The sequence below is a fragment of the Apteryx rowi genome, unplaced genomic scaffold (assembly GCF_003343035.1).
Source record: "Apteryx rowi isolate R43461 unplaced genomic scaffold, aptRow1 scaffold_57, whole genome shotgun sequence".
Classification (NCBI taxonomy): Eukaryota; Metazoa; Chordata; class Aves; order Apterygiformes; family Apterygidae; genus Apteryx; species Apteryx rowi.
This window is the reverse complement of record NW_020450838.1, coordinates 428168-454513: the sequence shown is the minus strand read 5'-3', so window position 1 is coordinate 454513 and position 26346 is coordinate 428168. Positions and strand designations below refer to the sequence as shown.

General features: G+C 42.2%; 1 protein-coding gene across 1 annotated transcript in view; it reads left to right on the top strand.

The window, feature by feature from the left end:
• LOC112973832 (kalirin) overlaps nucleotides 1-26346 on the top strand; it is a 267351-nt gene that overhangs the window by 38996 nt on the left and 202009 nt on the right. The window contains exons 4-5 of the mRNA XM_026082189.1: nucleotides 4731-4923; nucleotides 9073-9585. Coding sequence (XP_025937974.1) covers nucleotides 4731-4923; nucleotides 9073-9585 — 706 coding nt within the window. The remainder of the gene's footprint in view (nucleotides 1-4730; nucleotides 4924-9072; nucleotides 9586-26346) is intronic.

Sequence of the window (26346 nt, the reverse complement as noted above, 5' to 3'; positions counted from 1 at the left end):
AATGAGCAGGCAGCTTTCTGGCTTCCAGCAGTTTAAACACTGTTAAATAATAGTTTTTGACAAGTAGGTTTAGAAATTGGGTGCTAATTTTGCACAGAGATTTGGAGAAGGGCGTGGAGAATTATCACTGTGCCTGGGAGATCAAATTCCTCAGATGAGACAAGAGACCCACAGGTGTTATGGGTTAGCACCGCTCTTCTCATTAAAGGAAAAATTGCAAGGAGAGCCAGTTCTCCAAGCCTGTGAGCAAGGTTCTTGAAACCGAGTTAGAGTTGCTCAACATGAGAAACACAGTCCATATGTATGTTATCTGTGAAAAGGGGTACCTGTCTTTTACTTATTTTCAGTTATTTTACTACATAAAGAAATTTACCTGCCTATAGGATGAATCAAGTAGGGAGATCCTCTTCTTTGTAAGTAAGAAATTTTGTACTAATAATGGAATAGTTGTTACTTGTTGATATGATATATCTTACCCTACAAAATCTGTGAGTATTCCCCATTCTTTCTTTGTTCTCCACTTCCCCATCCCATCAGTTTTCATGCTTGAAAATATAAGCAAGTTTGTTGAAAATCTGGTCTAATTATAAGGAATGTGAATAGTGCTGATAGGGAATGACAACCTATTGCCTCTTCCAATATAAGAATCAGGAGGCATCAGATGGAGCAAGCAGGAGACAAGTTTGGAACAAACTTGCAAACAAAGCTGTGTAGTTGTCCTGCAAACAAGGGGGGTTGAGGCTGTGGAACTCCTTGCCACCGGATGCTGCAGATACTGCAAGCTGACATGGGTTCAGGAAGGATCAGACAAACTGATGGAAGAAAAATCTGCTGAGGGCTGTTAAATGTCTGAACAACACCTCTGGTTCAGGAAGTCCCTTTGCATTGTCCAAGGTTTGGAAAGGAGTGAGTGAAAGCATCTGCAGCTTTGCTTCTTTTACACTTTTCCCTAGGCATTTGCTGTTGTCTGCATTTTTTTTTAATTCTTATTCCCAGACATCTTTAGCGTATTTACAGGTGTGGGAAACACTGTGTATGTGCACTCTGTGTCACTCCAGGATACGCTGCACTGTGCCCACACAGGCACTGCTTCCAAAACTGGGGCCCTCCTCATGAAACTACATAGCAGCAACCCCCCACTCCCCTGCCATGCACTGTCCTCCTCCCTGATGGTGCTCCCACCCCTAAAAAGGGGGATGCCTTGCCATGCCAGCAGCATCTCAGCAGGACCGTTTTTCATTGTTCAACTCACCTGCACCATGGGGTGCGGGATCCCCATCCCAGACCTGGGTGCCGTGAGCTGAGTGCAGTGCCTATGTCTGGAGGCACTGCCCAGCACAGCAGGATTTGGGTGGGCATCCAGGTTTGGTGTCAGGCTATCCACCTCTCAGCTGGCATCCTAGCAGCGAGCTTGGGCCGCCTCGAGCCCTGAGGCGAGCACCGAGGGGCCTGACCTGTGGCCATGCAGGGCCTCTCTGCTACAAGCCCTCCTGAGGGCCCAGCCTGGCCCCAGGCTTTGATCTCCCCCCAGCGCTGCCGCTGGGTCCAGCCCAGGCTCCTGAGTGACCCCCACTGCCACCAGCCTCCAGGGCACCCAGGGACAGTTTCAACATCTCCCTTCCTCTCCAAACCCACCCTGCTTCCAGGCCTCCCATGGGCAGCCTGACCCCCCCCACCCAGCCCCATGCCACATCCCTTTCCCAGTTCCCTGGCTCTGCCCTGGCTCTACCTGGGCTGTGTGTCCCCCGAAATAGCCCACTGACACCGCACATCAATTAAATCTCTCCGCAGCAAGTCCCTCCTGAGCCCAGACCTCGATAAGGTGTGGGGGCACCTCGCCGGGAGAAGAGGCTGCTGCCTGGGCCTTGAGGGCACTAATGGGTCTGACCCACGGTGTCCCTGGCTGTTCTCCCGTGTCCACCAGAAATGGCTGGGGAACTGTTACCCTCTGTTCTTCCACTGAAGGCATACTGTGAAGCCTCCAAAAACGTGAAAGTAAGGATTTAGTGTGTTGTGGCACGTTTTTCAGCAGCGCGGCTGCTGGGCATGGTGCGTGGATGGGAATGGGTGGCAGTACCTTCTGTTTCCCCTTTTCTTCTCAGTGCCTCCTGAGGGCTGGGGGTGGCTGGCGGAGAGACCTCACTAAACGCAAGATCCAGCCCATAGTTATCTCTCACTTCCCTACTGGGAATATCCGCCTTACTGCAAGCCGAATTTGCTGTCACAGTGGTGTCCGATCACATGTCTGGATGAGAGCATACTGCCTGCGCTCTAAAGCTGGGGCAGGGTCTGATTTCAGGGCTGCTTGGATCTAAGACTTTAGTTCAGGCTTGTAAACAGAAGACATCAGTTCCTCAGGACCTTACTGTTTTGTTTAGTGAAGCAGTTTTTTCTGTTATTCATCAGTAAATATTATATTAAGTTATTATCATTTTAGATCAGATTTGGTAAGCTGTCAGGCTGGCAGCAGCCATGGCGAGTTGGAATGAAATTAATATTGGTTATGCCTTGCTGTGGTTGCAATGGTTTTTTTTATTTATATAATGAAAGATACATTGTGCTTACCTGTTGCTATGTTTGTTGTTGGGGTACTTTGTGAGTCCATATAGCTCCAAGATCTCTTTGTCAACTGTTTGGAGCAAAAGCAATCCTTGGAAAAGTCAGTTCAGTATAAAAGGGGACAGTGGCTTGGCAGAAGTTATTGAAGACCCCATAAAGCTTTGCAAGAAAAGGGAAAAAAAGAAAAACAAAAGCCCTTCTATTCAGTCCTGTCTGATTCGATTCTTTGTCTCAGCTCTCGGACCAAAGGGCAAGAGGCAGTAGCACCACCAACAAAGCTTCTTTTACAGCCTTTTTTGGCATCAGTTATGGAAGGATTCAGATGTCTGACCTTTCAGCAGTAGGTAAAAAGAGAATAAAAAGATCTATATTGCTGGCAGTATTTGGAAGTGCTTGGTCTCCCTAGTTTTTCTCTGCACTGACTGTGCAGTGTGCTCTGGATGTGCCAGTAATGCTAAGGCAGAGGACCATGCTCATGGGCTTTGACTGCTCCTTTCTGGCCTTAAGTTGAGACTGTTCACGTTAGGGAACCCTTTGCCATGGGGGTCTGTCTGTGCACAAACCTTTCTACATCTTGTTAAGGTCACCAAGAACCTTAATTTTTATGTTATATATATATGAATCCAGTGTCCTTTCTATGAAGGATAGCCCTGTCTTTGTTCCAGACCAGAAACATAATTGTAAGTTTTGAAGAATTGTTTTCAATGAGATATGTAGGACCTGGATCTTATTTGCAGCAAGAGTGCTTTAAGTTCAGAGAGGAAGAGTGTAGTGAAAACCATCCTGCATGCGTACACACTGGGAGCATTTGTGTGGAGGCTAAACATGAATTCTTACATTTTCTGCATTATAACCATGCTTAATAATAACTGTCCTCAGCATATTTCAGAATCAAAATCATTCCAACAATGCCAACACTTGCTATTTTATGTTAACTTACATATGCCTTTATGTCTACAATATTGATCCTCTTTATGCTGCTGGCCAGTTTGCAGAAAGGTCAAGGGTGAAATATTCATTTATTAAAGAGAATTTCTTATTCTGTACCTCACTATAGCAAGCATTCATTATACAAAATATCCTTATCCTCTTCCATGTTTCTCTTCTTTCTATACTGTTCTTTCTGTTTCAATCTTCCTTTCTTCTTTCTGCATTTCCGTTCTTCTACCAGCCTTCCCCTTCCAGCAATAACCTCCATTCCATCAAGGTGTGGGGGGGATTAAAATCAGCAGTTGGACCATTCTGGCATTTTGAGTGCATCATCGATGAATTTTCAGCATTACCCTACCAACAGTACTAGTAGGGGTTAGGAAATTTCACTTTTTGTGCAAGTGTTTCAGCCCCACAGCAGACACTATGGATCCCTGAGTTGCCTCAGATTTGACTGAATCAACACGTCCTTTTAACATTTCTCATCTCTTCTCCCAAGGAAAAAGGGAAGGCATGTTTGCAAGCCAGTGCTTGCAGTGCTTGCGGCCCCATGCACGGCTAACGACCAGGCCAGATCACTGTGTTTAACATTTGAGAAGGGGGGTGCGAAGGCTGGCAGAAAAGTAAGACTGCAACCTTAAAAAGACCCTGCAACATTTGGAAGATCAATCAGGAGGGAGAAGGGCCTCAATTTTAACTGTGYACATGCTGAGTCACAAGGACTTTCTTTTCAGAGAATGATTGCCAGGTGCTTTTCTGGAAATTAGACTTTTAAAAAGCCCTTAAAGGGATGTCTAAAAGTGAAGGTACCCAGAATTGCTAGCTGCCAGCAGCGTTAAGGTGGAGAACTGTGCTTGTTGGCCTTGGTGGTGGCTTATTGAATGCAATAAATTGAAAGCAAAATCCATTATATGTACACATATCTAACTACTATACAGATATAGTTGATTCTGTTTTCAATTGTATGAAAGTATGCATATTTTCAGTGAAAATTCAAATTGTATGTATTTGGGAAATAGAAGATTAAACTGCAACATATAAACTGGACTATTCATGTAAATTAGATTATAGCAAAACTTTTAAAATTTCATATTGCCTTTATGCTGTATTATCTTCTGCCTTTTATTTGGAAGTATAAAATTCCTTGCTTTGCTCTGAAGCACTGAATGCTAACAACAAAAGCTAAGTCTCGGTATGACTGTCACCAATATTAATATCCTGACATGCTTTTATCCCTACAGTGAAGATGTCTGTAAACGAGGATTCACTGTTATTATTGATATGCGGGGATCCAAATGGGATTTGATCAAGCCTCTTCTAAAGACCCTTCAAGAAGCCTTTCCTGCCGAGATTCACGTTGCCCTGATAATAAAGCCCGATAATTTCTGGCAGAAGCAGAAAACAAACTTCGGCAGTTCCAAGTTCATCTTTGAGGTGAGAGCCACATGACGATGTTTGGTAATGCATTATCCCTGATTAGAAATTTTCTTCAGGCGAAAAAATTCCTAAGCCCTGTGCTGGCAGAAGAAGGCATTTGAGGACTGTTTCCCAGAGTGAGTTGGTGCCCTGGCATCAGATGCCTTCTTGCAAACTTGTTGGAAGGGGATGCACATTTCATCTTAGAGGTTCATAAGCATGGTTTGCTTTGGGTTTTTGTGTGTGTGTCTTTTTTTTTTTGGGTGGTGTTGCATTCAGTCTTCTGTTTCTTTTAGGAAAAAAACAACCACCAAATCAGTCAAAATACTAAAGATAAATTTCTCTAGATACTAACACATTGTCTTCTCTCCAGGTTCACCTAATGGCTCTTTTTAATAAAAGGCATTTAGACTAAATTTATCTACATATTGTCACTGCTTTAATTTAATTGAAATTTAATATTCAAAGTTAACAATAACAATAACAATTCATGTTAACAATAAGGTGCCTTGGGCAATTCGCTGAATGGTAACCAATATACAACACTGCATAATTAAAGGGAATTTTACTAACTTTGTCATTGATGAAGACAAGCCAGCTATATTCTTTTATTGCTTCTTAGCTTTCTGGGAATTTCAGCTTCTTACCCAAACAGAAGCAAAGCTCAGGTGCATGACGTGCTCATATATCAATCAGTATGTGCTCAGTCATGAGGTAGTCTTGATTTTTTTTTTTCTTGTTCTTTGCTGGGATATTATTCTGTAGCTGGCTCCCTTATGTACCAGTCCATTAATTTTAGAGACATACTCTGAATTTGCACCTCTGTAAATCAGAGTAGAATTTGCTACAGTTCTTAATGGTGACTGTAATGGAAGAGTATATTTAAGTATATATATCAGATCTATTGAAGTCAGTGTGGTGTAAATATGTCCTTATTTTCAACCTCTTCTTAAGGGCACTGTTGAATTGCAGTGGGCAGCTAGATTGCTGCTAAGCATTAACCAACTTTTACACTATTATCTCAATTTAAGTTTTTGTAGATTGTTTTTTTTTCTGCCTGTCTCATGAAAACTTGATTAAAACCAGTCAGCTAAAAATGTCACCTTGTTTAAATGGGCCTTTACCTTCCATGTCTACTGCTATCTCCTGTGAGCCTTTGACAGCAAGGCTGTCTTCAGTATGTGAAGGTGACAGGCTGTGTCACCTCCACGGATTCCTCAAGCTTATTGAAATGCCTGGTCCTGGCAGAAGTGGCTGCTGCTACAGTGCACTGAGATTGGCAATGCTGCATATGGGGACAGAGAGGGATCAGGGCAGTGGGAAAGGGCAAGAAAGGAGAAATAGGGGCTACAGAAAAACATGGAGCAGGAGGGATCCTGTGCAGGGACTAGAAATAGAATAGCTTGCGGCATATGTGAAACCCTCTGTTTCACTTATATAGGGACACTAAAGGGCAGTCCCTTAGAAGCCCAAGACAGCTTATGCATATTTATCCAGGACTGAATTTCAATCCTCCAGTGGTTTAATAAACAGAATCAGTATCTCCCTAAAGCTTCAAAACCTAGAAGTAAAGTATCAGTCCTCAAATATGTATATTTTTTAGAACATTTGGTTGTTTTAAAATGCATTAATACTCTGGAGGCTTGACTTATATTTTTTCATTGTGTGGAGCTGGGGTGATGATAGGGAAGAGTAAACTGTGGTCAAGCTATTCTTCATAGTTACAGCTCTGAGTCTGTATTGTGTTAAAAACTCTTGACTCATTTCTGTACACACTGTCACACATTAAGGGTATTTTTATTTTGTATGTGTGCCTTTGAGCCCTAGTCTCTCTGCCAGGCTGTCATGTGGGCGCCTATAATGGTTCACAAACTTTTGGGCCAGAGGAGCAATGTCAGCTCTCTTGCTCTTTCTTGGACCACCTACAGGCAAACAGAACCGATGAGTCCTTCGATTTTAGGATTTTAAAGAGGTTCCTCAGGCCATGGCCCATCATCCCATAGACCCACTGCAATGTATAGGCCACAATCCAGGAACCTCTGTTTTAAAGGCCCAATAGCTATGATTAAAACACTAGATGCTTGTAGGAATAGGCTGCAGTGGAAGGCAGTGGAAGTCTGTGTTGATTTAACCCATCTACAAATGTAACAGTTACCACTGTCAGTTTTAAGGCCAAAATCTGCTACTGAGCTTAATGGAAGCAGTATGAATATGCCAGGGCAGATTATGACCCTTAGTGAAGGCTAATGATCTGGATTTTTATCGTGACGCTCTCTGACAGAATGGTTCTGCATTACAGTCCAAAGAGTGTATGCTTCAGTTTGTTTGGGAAGAGTTTGTCAGGTAAAGAAAAAAGGAAAAAAGGGTTTGATTGACTAATGCAGACTCCATAACCTCCTGCCACTTTGAGGGATAGACCAAGAAGCTTAGTTAGCATTAATTCAGAGATGTCTTCAAAATTATTTTCTTTCTCCTGCTGAAAGGGTTTAAATAGTGGGCAGTGCTTCTTAGGGTGATTTTTTTTAAAAGAAAGAAGAATGATGCCTGGCAAACAATTACTCTGTCTTACCACATACCTGCCCAAGTAAAGTTGTTTTCATATTAGTCTGATATAACTCCCTAGAGAAACAAATCTGAATAAAGAGATTTGCTGCAGAACTCTTCAAATGAAAAGCCTTGCTGCTATATCATCATGTCAAATTCTGAACATAAGAGCAACGCTTGCAGTAGCTTGACATACTGCAGGGTGAATGCCCAGGTATTAGCAATAAAGAGAAGTCTTTTCTTGACAGGCAGTTAAWTTCTAAATTGAATTATCTCATTAAATACCTTGAAGGGGTCAGTGTACAGGTCAAGAGGTTTAGAAATCTGAAATCCCTCTTTGAAGCTGCATGCTTACCTTCCCACTGTTTGTTGGCTCTTCCTTCTGCCCTCCCCCTTCCCCAAAGCCTTTTCATGAAGGAACACTGCAGAAGAATTTTAAAATAATCTTTCTGCTGAGCATATGCTCAATAGAATCCCATTTTAATACATTGTAGGATGCCTGATATTTTTAGATGGATAAAAAAAATTGGAAGAAAAGCCTATTATTAACTTTAAACCAGTGGGCAGCCTACTTTTTGGACATAATTCAGAGTAATGGATGGGACTTGAGGTATTTTTCTTTATATATGACTTTTTCAAGATTGCTGTGATTACGAGTGCCTCTATTTTTGAAGAGCACAAACTCTGACATTCTTTAGAGGCCTGATTTTTAGGGGATACATGTGCAGCACTTTCTGAACATCACAAGCCTTTAAGGGCTGCCAACTTGGGTATTAACATGACCACTGAAAATCTCTAGTAATATTTGGAAGCCTGTGCTCATATTCCAGTAAAAATAATTTGTCAAAATGAATGGAAATAGCCTTCAGTTGTTGGGTCCTTAAGCTTTAAACTGCTTGCCAGGCACCCAGTGCATTTCTCTATCAGTGATTACTTTTTTTAGCAAAATCTGAATGAATTAAAACCATCTTTCATTGATTGTGTATGATTCATGAATGGTTCTTTCTATTAGCAATAAATTCTAATTGTTAATACTCCAGTGACATTTAATTTTTACATTGATTTTGGCTTAATCGCATTAGAAAACACTAATATGAAAGAAAACTGGATTAATCGGAAGGAAAAAAACGGCATATTGTGTATTTTGGCAGGTTAGAATACCTGCCTCCTATGCTTAAAACTTTTGCTGCTGTACAGCCACTAGCCTGAATGTAATGCAAGAAATAGAATCCCTGTAATACCATATACCATGTAGTGAACAATCATGTCCACACAACCAACAGCCTCCGTAAGAAATCTTCAGTGTCCAACTGGTTAAAGTAATCCATGGCAGAAGCATTCTCATGATATGTTTTTGATAGTCTGGTTGGCCTAAAAAGATAGACATTATTCCAGTAAATAGCATGCCTTAAAACAAATAAATAAATAAAATCAGTGTCATTAATAGACTATTTTCAGTCTGATTAATTCATCAAAGTTAAATATAGTCCTCAACATCTTTTACAATGTTCCTTCAATTATGTATGGATGAGGAAAATAATCCCTTCATGCCATTTATGGATTGCACTGTTATTTCTGGTTAGACAGTCACTGATTCAAATGCTGTCATTTTCCCTTCCTTAGACAAGTATGGTCTCTGTTGAAGGCCTGGCAAAACTGGTGGATCCTTCTCAACTGACGGATGAGTTTGAAGGATCTTTGGATTACAACCATGATGAATGGATAGAGTTGCGCGTCTCCTTGGAAGAGTTTTTCAACAGTGCTATTCATTTATTATCAAGGCTGGAGGACCTCCAGGAAATGTTGGCTAGGAAGGAATTTCCAGTTGATGTTGAGGGCTCAAGAAGGCTAATTGATGAGCACACGCAGCTTAAGAAAAAAGTGATTAAAGCTCCTGTGGAAGAACTGGATCGTGAGGGTCAGAGGTTATTACAATGCATAAGGTGCAGTGATGGTTTTTCTGGTAGGAACTGCATTCCTGGAAGTGCAGATTTTCAAAGTCTTGTGCCAAAGATCACCAGCCTTTTAGACAAGCTGCATTCCACCCGGCAACACTTGCATCAGATGTGGCATGTCCGCAAGTTGAAATTGGACCAGTGCTTTCAACTCCGACTTTTTGAACAAGATGCTGAGAAGGTAGGGAATAATCTACTCCTTTGATGCTTTTACCAAGACATTATCACAAGGGCACTTTGACCATTTTTTCTTTCTATAATTAGCAACATGGGGTATTAATTGCAGGTATAAATCTCATGATGCCAGCAGATGTACTTTATGTGATTCATAAACCAAATTCACTGAAGTAATTGTTGGATGTAGCACGCATAATGACATCCAGAATAACCTGCTTGTGTCACTTTTGGTGAAAGTTCATCTGCTTTTTCATGTCATAGTGGGTACATTTGATAGACATTATCACGAGGATCAGGCTTTATTCAAGTTTCTTCTACTAAACTTATGAATGTATTTTTCTGCCTGTCATAGCGCCTAAAGAAGAATAATTTTAGGGTTTGATTTACTAYGATTAATGTTTGCACTTTTTGTGAGTCTATGGGATCTCTGTAGTTAAATTCCTCCTAACTGTTATCCCAGTCCACATCTTCAGTTTACCTTTCCTAGGAAATCACAACAGGATCTGCAACAGGTAAAATCTTTAGTCATGGAACTGAGTACTAAGGACGTGGCCACTTAGTTCCCACAGCATGAGATCTGAGATTGTGTTTAGGTTCAGGCTTAAATAAACATATAAATAGACCATGAGAAAGTATTCTCAAATGACGACAGTATGCAAAACTCACTGTGGCTGGTTTGCATTAAACAGCACATAAGGATGGCATTTGACTTCATACCTGATGCTGAGTCAGTGGCCAAGATTCCTATTCACCAACATAAGATCAGATTTGAGAAATATTTAACATTAAATTATTCCATAGAGAGATTGCATTGCAACTTCCTATTTCTTAGACATTTGTAATGTAGCATATCAGCCTGAAAAACACGTAGTATGTCTTCAGATGAACTACAATATACAAAAGAATGTAGGGCAACAGAAGCATTGGTAAGTAACATGGTTTTATGAAGCTATAATTCCATAGCATAACAAGAAGTGTGTAGTATAGCTGCAGTTACATCCCTATTCCTACCCTCTTCAGAAGATACTCATCTGAGAACCTGTGGTAGATAGGGAAGTCCCCTGAAAGAGAAGCATGGCACCTTGTCATGCTAGTTGAAAAGGCTTGCTAAAACAATCAGTGTCCCCTGCCCAGGTTTCATATACAACAATGCCTGTATATGTCAATAATGCACAATAAAGCAGACTTCTTATACTGTTCTGCTGCTGTCTGCCTCTGGAAGCATTGACGGGTACTGATTTTGGTGATTTTACGTTAGAAAACTGTATTGAGTCTTGGCTGTCTCACCCTCTTTATGCAGAAGTGCTTGGAGTCTGATTAGGCGGTTTTGTGAGAAGTCCTCACTGCACATATAAAACTGTAGGTCACAGAAGTACGGTATTCTCAGGGGAAGGTACTGAGCTCTCGGACTCGTGCTTATCTAGTCTGTGTATATCCATCAAAAGCCCCAATCTCTGAGTCTCCTCCACTTAATGTACAATACGRTTGTTTTACTAATGTGTTTGCATGGACCCAGGAGCGATAGAAGAAGAAATGCAGACCTCATCTGAAAAGGGAACCCATTGAAGGTGATATTTTTTATCAGGTGCAAATTAATACTTATTTTTAAAATGTCAGGGAAAAACACATTGTAGAAACAAATACAATCTTCAGTAGTGTGAAGCAAGACAGAAGACATTGGTTTTCAGTGCATGTACTAAGTATCTCTAAGGAGGGCTGTGACCAAAAGGGCTCCATCATTGTATAATCAATCCTCTTTCTGGGAAAACCGTGAATTTAGATGAGTCTCTAAAATGAGAATCTCTGCAGTGTCAGTCAAGAATCTGTGACTCATCTGAATACATGAAGCTTTTGTGATGAAGGAAGAAGCAGTGAGAATGTGATTTCTGCCTTTTTAACACTGCCTGACTCGAGCAATTTCAACTGACAAAACAGGGATTTTGATCTTCTAGATCTCTCTTACATATCTACCCCTTACCTCTTAACTAAACACCCAGTCTTGCTTTGGCTTCCCAGGGTAGCGCTCCTTGTTTTTTCTTGGACTGTACTTCTACACTTTCCCAAAGAATAGAAAATATTTTGTTGTTTTCTACTCTCAAGCCAGTGTTTTTTAATCTTTTCAGTGTGTGGCTCCCTAAAACTGTTCCAGAGAAGGTTGCAGGCCCTTTTACTTGACATTTCAAATATGCAGACTGATGTAAAATATAAATGTGCTTGTTTTCCTTAGCTGCCTTTTGCAGGTCTCTTTGAAATAGTCCGACCATCTCATGCTGGAAAGTACTTGTTTCATAAAAAGTTCAGAGCTAAATCCAGTGAGTACCGTCTCTCCTGTATAAGTATCCACCACAGTATGTCTGTGTATTGAATTTTAAAGTTTCCTGATACCTCCATTTGCTCAGCTGAACTCTACCCTCTAGCATTAGGTGTAGTAGCAGAGACAGGATGGTCTTCATCTCCTGGGGAGACAAACAGCTCTTTCTCTATAACCTGGATATGTCATTTAGTACTTATCAAATGACAGCTCTAATACCCTGTAAAAAGTCAAACACTGACGTAAAATTCTGAATATAAATAAGGTTTTAAGGCCTTTTAAAATATTTCTGTATACTCGTTGGGTGATATTTTAGGAAACCATTTTAATAAGGAGAAAATGGACAAGGACTTTGCATTTTCCAGACACCTCTTATTTTAAAGATTTCAAGTGTCCTCATTGCCTGAAAAATACTTAAAGGAGGAAGAGAAAAAAAGGGGACACTAGAAGGAAAAATATGCAGTATTTTAAGCCCCTTGGTCTTCTGAACCCCTTGGTCTCAAAATATTCTAGGTGTTCAAAGCAAAGCAATTCACACTTTTTTTTCTCATAGATCCCCTCTCTCTGAAAATTTATAAGTGACAGTTGCTGGCCAGACACTTAAATTATTCAAAGCAAAAGGTATCTTGCTTCCCAGGGTACTCCATCTTACAGCAGTAAAAGTCTCTCTTCAAACAACTGAAGCACAGCTTCTAGGCTAGGGTACTAATCCTACTGAGACTGGGTCAGTCAGATTGAGCTCTTTTCACTGTTTGCAAAAGTGTACTGGATACCGATAAGAAATATGACTGTGGGTTCTTGTTCTTCCCCCACCCTCTTTGAGTGATTAGAGGCTCCAGGCTGGGACCAGACGGTCTGAAAAGTTGTCTGCTGAGCAACTCGCATGTTTGGTAAAAGAAACGGAGGGGTTAGCAGTCCCACCCTGGGCTTCTCCCACTGGAATCGGTGGTGGAATGCAGCTGTCTGTAGAGAAACTTCATCTCCATGTCAGGCCTTTTGGGTTTTTGTTTTCCCATGCTGGCGCAGAGGGAGAACAAAAGTTGGGCTATCGCATGGGCACAAGCAGTGCAGCGGGACTGAATCGCCGGATGGAAACTGGAAGCTCCTTGGAGCTCAAGTCAGCAGACAGTCATCCAGGCAGGTCGGCCACGTGGGGTGCTTTGGCAGAGTGATGTGAGGAAGTTCACATGCTGTGCAGTGCTGACTCTAATGATCTGCTGATAAATAACACATTTCAGCCTCCAGTGTAGCCCTGACCCGCACTGCTAACAAATTCATTCCTCACCAACTAATATACATTTTTATATATACATGTGTGTGTGTGTGTGTGTATGACTGAAACCAGAACTGAGTCTTCACTGTGTTTTTACTGGATAACAGGGAAAATATTTTTAGCCATTAGTAACATGAAGAATGTAGTTTGGTTTAAATTGAATATTGTTTAAAACAAAAAACCACAATCAACATAGATCCAACTATTAGAACAATCTGAGAAATGTTAATTGATTGGTTGAAATCTGGACAGGGAGAAGAATTCAGGAAAGATTCCACATGCTTTGCACTTGAATAAATACCAGGAAAAGACAACAAATTATCCTACTCTGCACTTTCCAGGCCTTCTGGAAATGATCTGTAACTGGCACCCACCTTGATTTTTGTAGGAATTTCCCCATCATTCTCAGTTGATTCCATATCAGTTTTACTCCCCCTGCATGTATCTGAATGAAAAACAGTTATCATGATGTAATCGCCGTTGTCCACATTAAATACAAACAATATAGTCATCAGCTTGACTGAACCCAGGATCTCTGTTGTGAACTTGTAGCACCAGAGCAAAGAAAGAGCAGGCTGCTATAATATCAGTGGGGTCAGCCACTAACACGAGACAGAGACCTGTTCTTTCTATCCCAACCTCCCCCTTCTGCTTTCTGCTTTTCCAAAGTCATATCACAGTGCAAAAGCAAACTCCAAAAAATGGCAGCCGCAGTTATAAAATGCAGTGAGTGAATTCCACTTGAAGGTTGCGGTGGGAGGAACTTTTTGTTCACACTGGGCCAACTTTTTGGAAAGTCTAGTGGCAAACCACAGGCCACATTTAGTTTGCAAGGGACAGCAAAGTAGCCAGCTTGCAGCCAAAACTTCCTGCCTTTCAAAGCTTCCCTTTGAAAAACATACTTCTGCTTGTGGTTTTGCCCATGGAGCAAGATGGGGGAGGCTGTGCCGGCTGCCAGGGGCTGCTGTGGGACTGCTGCTCGGCAGGTAGCTACCGAGGGAGGAAGCAGGGAGCCCAGGAACAGCACAGGGGATGGCCTCTAGGTCATACCCTGCAATGGCTGTTCCTCCCAGTTCCCAGACTATGTGACCAGGATGGGGTTACAGGAAGATTTTGGTAAGTGTATGAGTGATCTGAAGGTAATAACAATGCAAAGTTCTTATGGTAAAAGACAAGTTTGGAAGGGGGGAGGACTAGGCAAGACGAAAAGGCTGAGGGGGACGAGGTGGAATTACGGTTGCACCAATCCCCCTGCATCCCACCACTATGCAGGTGTGGGCAGTGAGGCTGTGGCTCTGCGGAGCACATGCTCCCTTCCCACACACAGCCCTGATTTAGGACTTTTCCTTAGTCTGGTCTCCTTAAATAAGGGAACTGGTGAGTGTTATTCTGCTAGATAGGCTCTGTGAGAATCAGTCTCCATTTAGTCACACAAATAATGGAGCCTTTGGCCTCTGAAAGAGGAAACTCGCAGATAAACCAGCTGTACTGGACTCCTGTCCAGTGTCCTATTCCTCTTCCTGATGAAAGGACTGGGAAAACTACTGATTTTTGGCAGGAGCACAATATGGCACAATATGCCCATTTGCAGTTATTCTCAAGTGCCAGATGAAACTTAGGAGTTCCTGGCCTAGAATCTAGCTTAACAACATACACAGTCTAGAAAGATAACAGAGAACTTGACTACAGTCAAGTCAATGGGAGAGGAGATTATCCAATAAGCATGTAAACTGAGTATTTAAACCATGCTTACCACACTCTTATTGGAGTATTACACCTGGCAAAGGTTTATGTTCCTCAGAAGGAAGGAATGCTGTGCATCCTTTGTCTAAAAACCTGTAGAATAACTTTGGTGTAATAGTAGAAACCTAAGTGTGGAAATTTGCCCTTTGCTTTAGGAAAAAAATTGGAATGAAGAAAGAAACATTGGTATTTTGCTGCTTGAGAGAAGCGGGAGTATTGGTACATTTATGACCAAGATTATGATGCATATCTGCATCAACCGTTTCAAGCATTACTTCCCTTTACACTGCACTTAAAAATTCTGATGCTGTATACACTGTAATAAAATGCATTACAAATCTGATGATATGATCCTTCTTGCTAATAGGAGGCAGTTTATTTTATTACAGTCCATTAAGTACAGCAATAGTAACTGTTCCTTTAGTCAAGTGATGCTGTGTGGGGAAGCATTTCCTAGAAATGGGTCTTAGCTGACTTTCCAGAATAGCAGCATAAGAAAGATTGAAAAGATCAGCAACATCTTCACTTCCTTCTTCACTTCCCTTCATCTCCACTTTTCCTTATTGCAGCAGTGTCAAAARACCCTGGAAGTGATACATAAGTAGATGGCAGAGTCTTCCCATTTACATCTTGTCTTATTAACCCTTAAGGATTTGTGTAATGCCAAAAGGCATAGCATCTGGCAATGGGCAACTTCCTGATACACTAAGTTGACTGGACAGACTCCTCAGACTGAGATAAAGTCCACTCAGGACCAACCATTTCCCCACTATTATTTCGCTGCTGCTAGAAGTGCTCAGTTTCTCTGATCTGTTCTACGTGCCATATATACATTTGCCTCCCAGATTTTGTGTGAAAATATGGCTTAGAAATTACTGGAAGCGGGATGTGTCTCAAGCAATGAGTCTGGGAAACTGATGAGAAAAGTACCGAGGAGCTGACAGGGGGGAAAGCTGTCATATGTGAAATGAATGTAAAAAGTGACTGAGTTCTGGGGAGAGTCAGGTGGTTAGTTAGGACTGGGGAGGAGGTAGGAGGCATATTAGGAGGGGAAAGAAGCAGAATCAGGATAATAATGAGAGCATATCCTTAGTGTCTTGCACCAAGGAGAAATATATATGCCTCCTGTGCTGTTCCACTGGGGAAGGATTTGTTAATGAATTTCTGTGTTAAACTGTTAACAGTAATAATCATACAGGCATAATGAGCATGGATTAGAAATGGCTTTTTGCATAAGACAGATTTCACTGAAGTTACATGAACACCACATTGGCATACAGAACTCGGTGTGCCCTGGATTTTCAGTCTAAGTACTTACACCATGGATATCACAACAGCACAGTAAATGAGCGTCACAGTAAGGAGCTTTCCCAGAGCTTTCAAATACAGGGGGTGTTGTTAGACCTGAGATAAGCTCCGTAAGACTTCCTCAATTAAAAAAAGCCAATAAGCTTAGTGTTTTCTGCAGAGACATTTGACTGAGGGCCTCTGCGAGGCTCCTTTGAGCACGTTGCTTTCCTCTGAGCCCATCCCAAATGCCTGTGCAGCAAAGGGACAGTGGCAGTGGGATACAGATCCTGACTCCAGATCGGGAGAGGTACAGAACTGGGGTCTGTGTGTGTAAGCATGCAGGTGTTTGCAGAGAGCTTTATGAGACAAGAGACCAAGATTTTACTGCTAAGCAAGAATGGTATTCCTTACCCATAGTCCTACAGAAAGAGTTCTTAGAGATCACAGGGACTCAATTTGTCATCGTCACCTAGCCCTCTCAGCCCGAAGCAGCTGCTTCTCTCTTCATGAGGCAAAATCATTTGCTTTCATGCTAGTTTTAGCTGGATCCCCTGACCCCACTTCATTTTGCTGCTAGAGGCATCTGTTACAAAAGATGGAGGCCTGGTTCAGTCAAGCAGTGAGAGACTCAACTTCTCTGTAAATTAGTGGAAGACTCTCACAGTCTCTTTAGAAATTACCCCGATGGATATTCAGCAAGCCACCGTTGTTAGAGCCCTACATGCAGGACCCACACGCTTCTGAAGTTTCCTGGGTGCTGTGTAGCCACCATCTCGAGCCACCATGTCTGGCTCCAGCCTTACTGGTGGAGGGGTTAGAGACTTTGCCACCCCATTACAGAAATGGGATCTTACTTCCGGCTACCTCTGTTGGTGGCCTCCACAATATTCCGGTTATGTAAGCATACATTTATAACATTATGGGCATTCTGATTTGCCAGGGCTTGTAAGACTCTAAGTACATGAAAAACAGGCTTTGAAAATGTTCCTGGCACAATTGCTCTTTATTTTTAAGCTATAGAAGAAATATAAAGATCTCCATCTTTATGGATCTGAAAGGGAGTAAACATGACTATATGAATAGACACTGCTCAAGAACAACATTTAGTCAAAGTATTTTAAGTAGTTTTTGCTTCTTTTTCTCTGCCTTTTCTCATACATATGGATTCTTGCACAGAGTGCCTGTTCACTCCTGAAACATTGTTTCCATATCTGGTCTCTACTCTCTCATACTGCCAGTGACAAATTCTTTTTTATAATCTGAAGTTTCCCATGGCATATGGTGCCTTTTTTGGTATAGAGGTTCTCACTAGATGACTGTTTTTCACCCTTCATAAAGTCAGACTTGGGATACCAGTGCTGGGAAGGGAAGTCAGCAGTCAGTCCAAAGAAGCTGCTGTTTGAATAGATGGTTGTCAATGCCTAACCATCACCCACAGTCATTCCTGTGCCATCCTTTGTATTTAAGCCCCCTCTGAAAGTAAAAACACAATGGAGAGGATAAGCTCCATATTCAAAATGAAGTTTTTGCTCTGACACAGAACTGCTAATACCAGACAGAACGCAGAAGGTGAGTGCATATTGTTTCCCTAAATTGTTGCCTTTACAAACACCGTCTTACTGCATCAGACCTTAAAATGTTGGAAGGATAATTCCACAGGCGATAGGGAAAGGAAACTTAACCTGAGACTCAGCTGGGAGCATGTACAATGGTTAACTGCACTTCTGTATGGCACGTAGCACACTGAGGTACTGAAATCTTATTCTGCTTGACGTAAGATGTTTTATGTAAAAACCTTTGCAGCAGCATCAATCAGTATGGGACAAAGGACCAACACAGAAAAATCATATCAAAGAGAGAAACTGTATATCCATCCTTAAAAAATCTGTGTATTTCCCAAAATGCACCTGTATGCAAGCTCCAGTCACTTTTATTTAATTACTTCACACATCTTAGAATAAAGGAGGCTCTAATAAGACAGGTGAGAATTGAAAGCATGTAGCAATAACTCTATTGTGACAGCACAGTTTTTCATTAGTTTTCACTGTGTTTATTCAAATGTGCTATCATTTTTTTTTTTGCATTTAAAAATAATTGAATTCTTGCTACTGAGTAGTGCTACTGCTTTGTCTCGAAGTGCATCAGTGCTCTTTCTCTTGGATAAGCCACTATTAGATGTTCCGATGTAGCTGAACAAACGTTATGATGTTCTGAATGCAACTTTTCTGAATTTTTTCTGAAGATCAGTGGCAGCAGAACAGAACTAAGAGGTTATGGATTCCCCAAATTACTGGGTTTACCTGGTCACAGACTTTCTTTTTCAAAAAGAAACAAAGTTTGTCTAGAAACAGAAAAACTGCTTATAACAAGGGATGCGTGCCGAAGACATTTCAGAGTGGGACCAGCACCTTCGGCTTTGGAAGGCTCTGAGGGTGGCAGCTAAAATCTGCAGTCGCCTCCACCAAATCATGGACAGGAAAGAATTACTGGGGAAGTATGAGGTAAATCCTCTTCAGCACCTATAAGGATAAATTACTTGCAAATTCCTTCATCCTGAATAGAAAGATGAATCCTGTGTAGTCTGTAGGCCTCAGTTAGGAACCTCCATGCTGGGACTTGAAGTCTCGGCAGGCTATGGCTGTGAATTAAAGATGCAGATAGCTGATATCTGCTCTGTTTAATATGAGGTAGACATCTGGCAGGTTGCTAATGCCATCTTCAATTTGTTGCCCCCAATCTAAAGTGAAGAGTTGCCAGAGCAGGAAGTGATCATGGGGTGCYCTGTGGGAACTGTTCATTACTTTGACCACTGCTGGTCCCACTTAATAAGATCCTGTTCTTAGTATCTGTAGGAAAGAACAGATTTTGCAAGATCAGGAGATCATTATCGAAGTTTTTAACTTCTCTCAAAGCACAAACAGAGCTCATTTCTGCTAATTGGACTGTAAAATCAAAATGTCTTCTTTATTAGTAATGTTCCAGAAGAGCTTCCAACTTTTTTACAGTGTTAACCTTGTATCCTGCTATTTTCTTATTTATCAGTCAAGGCCACGGGAGGTCTTCCCCTATGCACCATTAGCATTGTGAACATTTGCTTTTCTGCCTTTCCATCCACCACTAGAAAGTTTGGGCACAAATCTAATAACAACAGGACAAATTCACAAGTACACGCCAACTGCTTTGTGCTGCTCCTCCAACTGAAAGCAGCTACAAACCCAGTTTTGCCATCTGGTTTGAGGAAGAGTGGGATTGCCTTGCCTGCTGAGCAGAGCAGTAGAGGGAATTGGATAAATACACATCAGAAGTCTTCTTCCTGGTGGATATTACTCTAGCAGTGAATGTCACCTAACCCTTGTTGCAAGCATTATTTCTTTAACCATGGAGGAGGGATCCCTCCCTTTTGGAGCGTACTGTTGACACTGCTGTTGCTGCTGCAGTGAGTCTGTTGCTGGTTTGACAGCTCTGAGGGTACAAACTTCCTCCCCTAACACTGGGACCTGAGTTCAAACTCCATGGGCAAAACACATAAGAATCTCTCTGATGGCATTTGTGCTGCTGATTTTTAAGATATGGACAGCCGTCCATCAGGAAGGGTAATCGTCTGCCAGAGACTGATTGCTTTTGAGCTGGATTGGCTTTGGAGCAGCAAAATGAAAGTACAAAGGATTCAAGGTTCAAAGTGAAAAAAGGGGAATTAAAAACCACAGGGGTTAACCGCCTTGCCTCCTGCCACACAGGAAGCCTGTYCTGAAGTAGGAGTCCTGATCTGATGTGTAAAACAGTGTGCTTTCCATCTTTCTTAATCCATCCATCCTGCTGGGTGCTGCCAAATCTGCTTTTTTGCAGGCAGCTAAGTATGCTGCCTCTGCAGCATGTGGAATTGAACCTGATCTTTGTGATGGGAATGCAAATACAACAACAATTCCTTGCTCCGTTGCTACAAGTAGGGGTGAGGAAGGCTTGCGCGTTTCCTTGACGCTTAGCACGCCCTGTAACACAGTTACAGCCGTCTGGGGCTGCTTACTATTGGATTTACACTGGATCRTCCAACACACTTGTGACCTTGCAGCGCCAGAGGGCAGAACATTAACCGAAGGATGGCGTAGTTCCTGCTTGAGGTTTCCAAGCAATCACACTGCAGCCTGCCCTCTCCTAACTGTAAGGAAACAGCCCTGAAGCCTGCTGCTGCCGAAACTGGAACACCGTGTGCTGTACTATTTGTAGTTTCCTGCTGCCGACATTGCATACGTAGTTACTATTCCTCCTGCTTCCTCCATGCACGTTAGAATGGATCCAAAAATAATTTCAGGCAGTATGTTCTGGTGGAATATTTTTGCATTTGCACAAATTTCCTCTTTATTTTTGTTGCCAATTTTGATAGCGTTTCAAGGCTGTTTCAACTTCTCCAACTTGGCATTGCTGGGAGGCACAGGAATGCTCTCCTGATCAGTGTGGCAAAAGAAAGTGTTTTGGCATATGAATACAGACTTAAAACTTATTTTTAAGGATGAATATAGCATATTACAACCAAGAAATTTCTGTTTTAACTAAAGACGACAAGGAGGCCCAAATGCTCTACAGGAGAAGGAAGCCCGCACATATAGAAAAAGAGAAAAAAAGTGGCTTTTTATATTTATTGCTTTGATCCTGGAGAGGGTTAGGTGATAAGAGCCTAGCTGTCAGGAAATCATGCAATTAAACCRTGCATGAGGCCAACAGATTTATTGTGCCGCATCTTTCAGATGAAACTATGTGATTATTGCCTAAATGAATGTCTTCCTGGCTTGGATGAAATGCTTTAAATGACCCGCACTTGGCAGAACTTGGAGTCTTAAAAGTATATATTAAATTAGCCTTTATATCTGTTTATAGGGAGTACACGATGGCGGGTGTGTGGTCGAGAGGTTGTCTCCGCAGGAGTTTGCACTGGCTGAACCAGGGTGAAACCGGGAGCATGGTCCGTGGATCGTTCCAAGAAGTATCAGTGTCATTTTTAAATTTTTAAAAGCCAGATCACTCTGGCTTTTCTTCTTACGCATTATATGCACAACGAAAATTAATTCAGAAATGTTTTCTTGAACTTTCCCGTATTGCAAGGCCACTCCATATTACTTGGCACAGAAATCCTGGAAGCCTTACTTCTTAGGCAGGCGTTGGAAAGGTGTCGCAGGCAAAACAGTCTGGGGTTGAGGAATTTGGCTTAATTTATCGCCAGTCAGCACAGGCTTCTGACCACTGATCTGGGCTCTGAGAAAAATGGATGCAAGTGATCAAACACTTACATAACCCCCCTCCCCCCCAACTGCCCCTGGTTCAGAACCAGCTGGAACCGGCTAGAACCGGCTCAGGCCGGTTGGTGGCTGCCCCCCCCCCAGCCCCCACAAAGCCAAACGTGGTCAATCGTGCTGGACAAGCACTGTTGTTCGAAACCCTCACAGCCAGCCAAATTGGCTTTTACAGTTCTTTTAGCCCTGGAGAGTCAGAATTTGCTGTGAAGGACGAGCTGGATTTTAATCTTCTTATCAACAAAGCTATTTACTGAGGTAGCCACCGAGGCACCACCACGAGGAACCTGGGAGTTGCGCAGGTAGGGGGAGCCCTGGTGTGCCCCATGGCGCATCCATGCCTGCTACCCACGCGTGGGAAGGAGAGAAGTGTKTAGGGAAAATGCTGAACTGGCCGGTTTATGGGATATGGAAATAGCTGGGGCACAGTGTCCCCAGGAACTTGTGTTGTCGTCCTCAAGGTATCACCTCGCGGGATAGGAAATGTTGACCATCCCCTGTGTTGGGGTCCACCAGAGCCATCACGAAATCCAGAGGAAAGCCRATACCTTGGCTTTCTGTCTGTGCGTACAACTTGGCTCTGGCCTTGATGCGTCATGAGATGTCAGAGTTTAAACCTATGATTATTCCACAGTTGTATCTCTGGGCCTCAGACCCATGTAATTTTGGTAGGGGAAATTCCACACTTCTGATATAAAGCAGTCAACATTTGTCTGGCTGTTTTGTTTTTAATGGCAGCTATTTTGAGTCACTGGAATGTCACACATTATGCTGGGAATAGAATCAAAGTCTATAAAGTCACCGAACTCATACAGTGTTTTCAGCTTAATGAAATTTATTATAAATGTCACAGCTTCTGAAAACTGAGAGCAAAATTCCTCATCTGGGGGACTTGGTCTGATCTCTTCATAACTTTTTTTTTCCCCCCATTCATGAGTCTATTGTCTATTTATCTCTCTTAGTATGACATTTCCTATCCAGCCAATGAATTAATTTGCACTTAGATAGCAAGCAGTTTTCTGCAGATGATATATGCTCAGGAAAGGCAGTTTCCATTTGCTAAGGAACAGAAAATCCTTTCCAAGAATGCCTGAGTGTTTGATGTCACTAAGTCTGGTGGAAAGGTACAATATTTCAAAAAAAGTGAAGCAAATACGTGGATGAATAAAGTATGCCCAAATATCATTAGTCATATTTATGTGTTGAGTATCTGTAATTTTCTCCCACCTTCAACAATAGTATTATTGCTTCTCTATTCAGCGTTGTAGGACTCTTATGCCTTGCTTTGTGCATGACTGTGGCTTGATATCTGTCAAGATAAAAACATGTATCTCTTACTCTGGCATTTAGTAGGAACATTCAGCATGAGTACGTTAGAAACAGTGCTCTGACATTAATACAATGCTATTTGTCACGTCACACATCTAACTAATTTTCTAGCGGGTTGACAGTTGGGCCCATTGTCTGGAATAATTTAATGTGCTATCGTTTAAACTTACTGTACTCTATGAATCATATACACAGATATTTATAATGGAAAATCTGTGTTCATGCAGTGCTGAGGTTACGCAAATACAGCTGTGGGCCTGAATCTTCAGCTGGTGTAAATTGGCTTCACTGGAACGACACCAATTTACCCTGGCTGGGGACTCTGCTGAACACATGTGAAAGGGAAAGATCTGGCAGCAATATCAGCTTGTCCATCACCATCTGTAAACAAAGGACAAATAAACAAGGCCCTAACTTAGCAAAGGGTTTAAATGTATACCAAGTTCTGGTTTAAAAGTACAAGTACAGTACTTTAATTAAGGCTGTATTTATAGAATGGTGACAGGGATTACAGTGGGTTGAGATTTTTATGCTGAAGCAGTTTTCATCAATATTGTTGATTCATGAAAAAGGGATGTGTTACCAAAGTTTTCCTTACATCCATGATTTATTCTGTGGCCAGTATAGTCCTGTCTCAGAATAGCTATTTAGTGTAACAAGCCCAGTGCCAGGGCCCTGAGTGCACTAATAAGCCCTAATGGCCCAGACCAGCCTTTCCTGGCGTCTCTCCTCATCGCTGCCCAAGGCCCCACTTCAGCCCAGCCCAGGGCCGTCAGTCCCTGCCCGAGCAATGGCATAGTAATGCTGGTCTCCAGCTCCGCCACAGCCCTGCCCCTGCCTGGCTGTGGCCCTGTCATTCCCAACACTGACCCATGGGCCAACTGCCTGGCCCAGCCTCGGCCCGACCCCCTGGCCTTGCCTGGCCRTCACGGGGCCATGTCTGACCCTGGTTACCTTTGCTGGGCCTGATCCAGACCTATGGATTGACTTCCCAGCTTGACCTCAGACCTGCCTCATCACCATCAACTTGCCTGATGATCTGAACTCTCAGTTGAACCTGGCAGCCATCACCAGGCCTGCCCTGCTCCCTCGCTGGGGGCGGTGGGACCGGCCCTGGCCTCTGCCCTTCTGGCTGTGGTATTGCTCAGCTCCCTGTCCCTTAGGGAGCAGATGGCCCTCGCTGAGCTCTGACAGCCAGCAGCAGCTCTCTGGACTACTCAGTTGACCCCAGACACTTGAGCATGGGGATTTCCTGTACGCCAGGTAAATGTCCTGATTTATTAGACTGTTGGCTCTTCTGCAGTGGAAGACCCTTGGTTCTTTTCGTATGCTTCTCTTTGGAGGTGTTGTACTTCAGTAGGCCTTTTCCAGGTATATGGGAGACCTACGTATGGCCTGTTCCAATTGAACTGCAATTATGATTCTTGCTGGAGACATCAGGAGACTTTTGGTTGATTGACTTTTATAAAGGTGACTGTGACATGTAAATCTTTCCAGGATCAGGGCCTTTCACATCTGAGTAGAGACTGTGTATGTACCACAAATATGTTGTATGGTATTCTTTTTGTTGAAATATTGGCTACACTCAATTGTAAGAGATGTGAGGAATATGGCTTGATTTATCTTTAATTGAATTTTTGGGAATATTTCAAATTCACTTAATGAGATAGGAATAGACCTTGTAGCTGGAAACTTTGTGAACCTCAAGAGAGTGACTCTGGCAGTTACTCCTCTATGTATGTTATTATTTTGTTTGTATTGTGGAAACATATGAAAATGAACTTGTTTAGCCATAGATGGCCTCAGAGTGGAACTTTCCACTTTCTGTTGTACATTAATCAATTTAAAGCAGGTTGGATAGTTCTGACAATCCAGAAYGTGCATGCACTTTTACATGGACTTTTCTTTAATCAGCAATGCACATTTACCTACAGTGGTTTCCAGCCTGTGGACCATGGATACTGAGTTGCTTGGGCTTCTTGAAAGGTAATCAGCAAAGCAGATTTATTGCCCATAGACAATAATTTGCTATAGCCCTTGCCTTGAAAAGCCTTTGTGGGGTCCACAGATTGAAAAAGACTGAAAAGCATTCGTCTAATAGGCTATATTACTTGAATTTCATCCAGCATATAACTGTTAGTTATCTGTGCTCTACTCAACTACAGGCAGGACTTTCTTTTAGATTAACAATATTTTGTTTCTTTGTTAGCAGCATATGGAGGCAGAGTGGGAGAGTGTATGTATGCCTGGTGTATTGTATGTGAGATCTATCAGTTTATCATGAAACCTTACCTCATATTTTTTCTAAGTGCTCTTGAGTTTGCTCTTGTTATTATGAACATAACTTGAGTTGTGCTTGTCAGAGCAAATCAGTGAACACTATTGGTCTTTGTCACCATTTTTTGCAGGAGGTTTCCAAGAAAAAAGATAGCCAGGTAACACAGGAAATGTTGATTCAGTAGTTGTTGCTCCCTCATTCTTCTATCTTCTTCTTTTTTATTTTGTTTTTTAAATCTGATGCCAGAAGCACCATACAAGTGATCCTAGATGGCAATTAACATTCCACCATGTCCTACTAGGACCTTAGCTTGGATAGAAAGATGCCCTTGAACTGTAACAAGGGCAGACAGTGGCTATGGATCTTATGAGGAAAGGCTGAAAGAGCTGGGCTTGCTCAGTCTAGGAAAAAACAGCAGGAGAGAATATGAGCGCCTCCCTGTCCACACCAGAAAATGTTWAACACCTGGGAAGGAGGCGAGTTCTTAAGTTAAAGGACAATGTTAACATAAGAGCAAATGTGTATAAATTGGCCATGGATCTGAGTTAGGGCAGAGAGTATATGAAGAGTTCAACAATAAGAGCAGAARGTTTCTGGAACCCTCTCACAGGAGGAGCTGAGCTGCAATACTTAACTAGTTTTCAGATGGGGCTCGATCACTTTATGAAAGGAATTACACGCTGTGGTTGGCTGCCAATAGCAGTGACTGGACTCAACCTGAACATCCCTTTGGGACCCGTTTTCTTGGTATGCATCCTATATTGTTCTTCAAGATTGCATGGTTATAACTGTTATCATTCTGCCCTTACTTACCAGTACGAGCTTGGTATTTATGGCCCAAAATTACAGAAAAGATGATTAGCTACAAGCAGATTCATAATTTATTCCAGTCTTAGTATACTGTTAGASGGATTTGGGGATTATTATTTGGGAATTATTTTTAACATGTATGAACAATTTCATTAATAAATACATCCAGCTCACTTGCTGCTGAAATGCTTTAACCATGAGGGCTGTAATCCTCCCATCACTGCCACTTGGTACAGGGTGTGTTGCCAGCCACGTGACAGGAACGTCGTCCTGTGGTGCTCAGCTTCACTGTTTCTGAATCCAACATTAACACTCCTCAGCGAGCTTTGACAAAAGCCAGAGAGCAGAGATTACTATTCGAAATGATGGTATGAATCTCATTTTATCTGAGGTAGGGCTGGACTGCGCACACAATCTGCATCCATGCTGTTCCATATCCGTGTGTT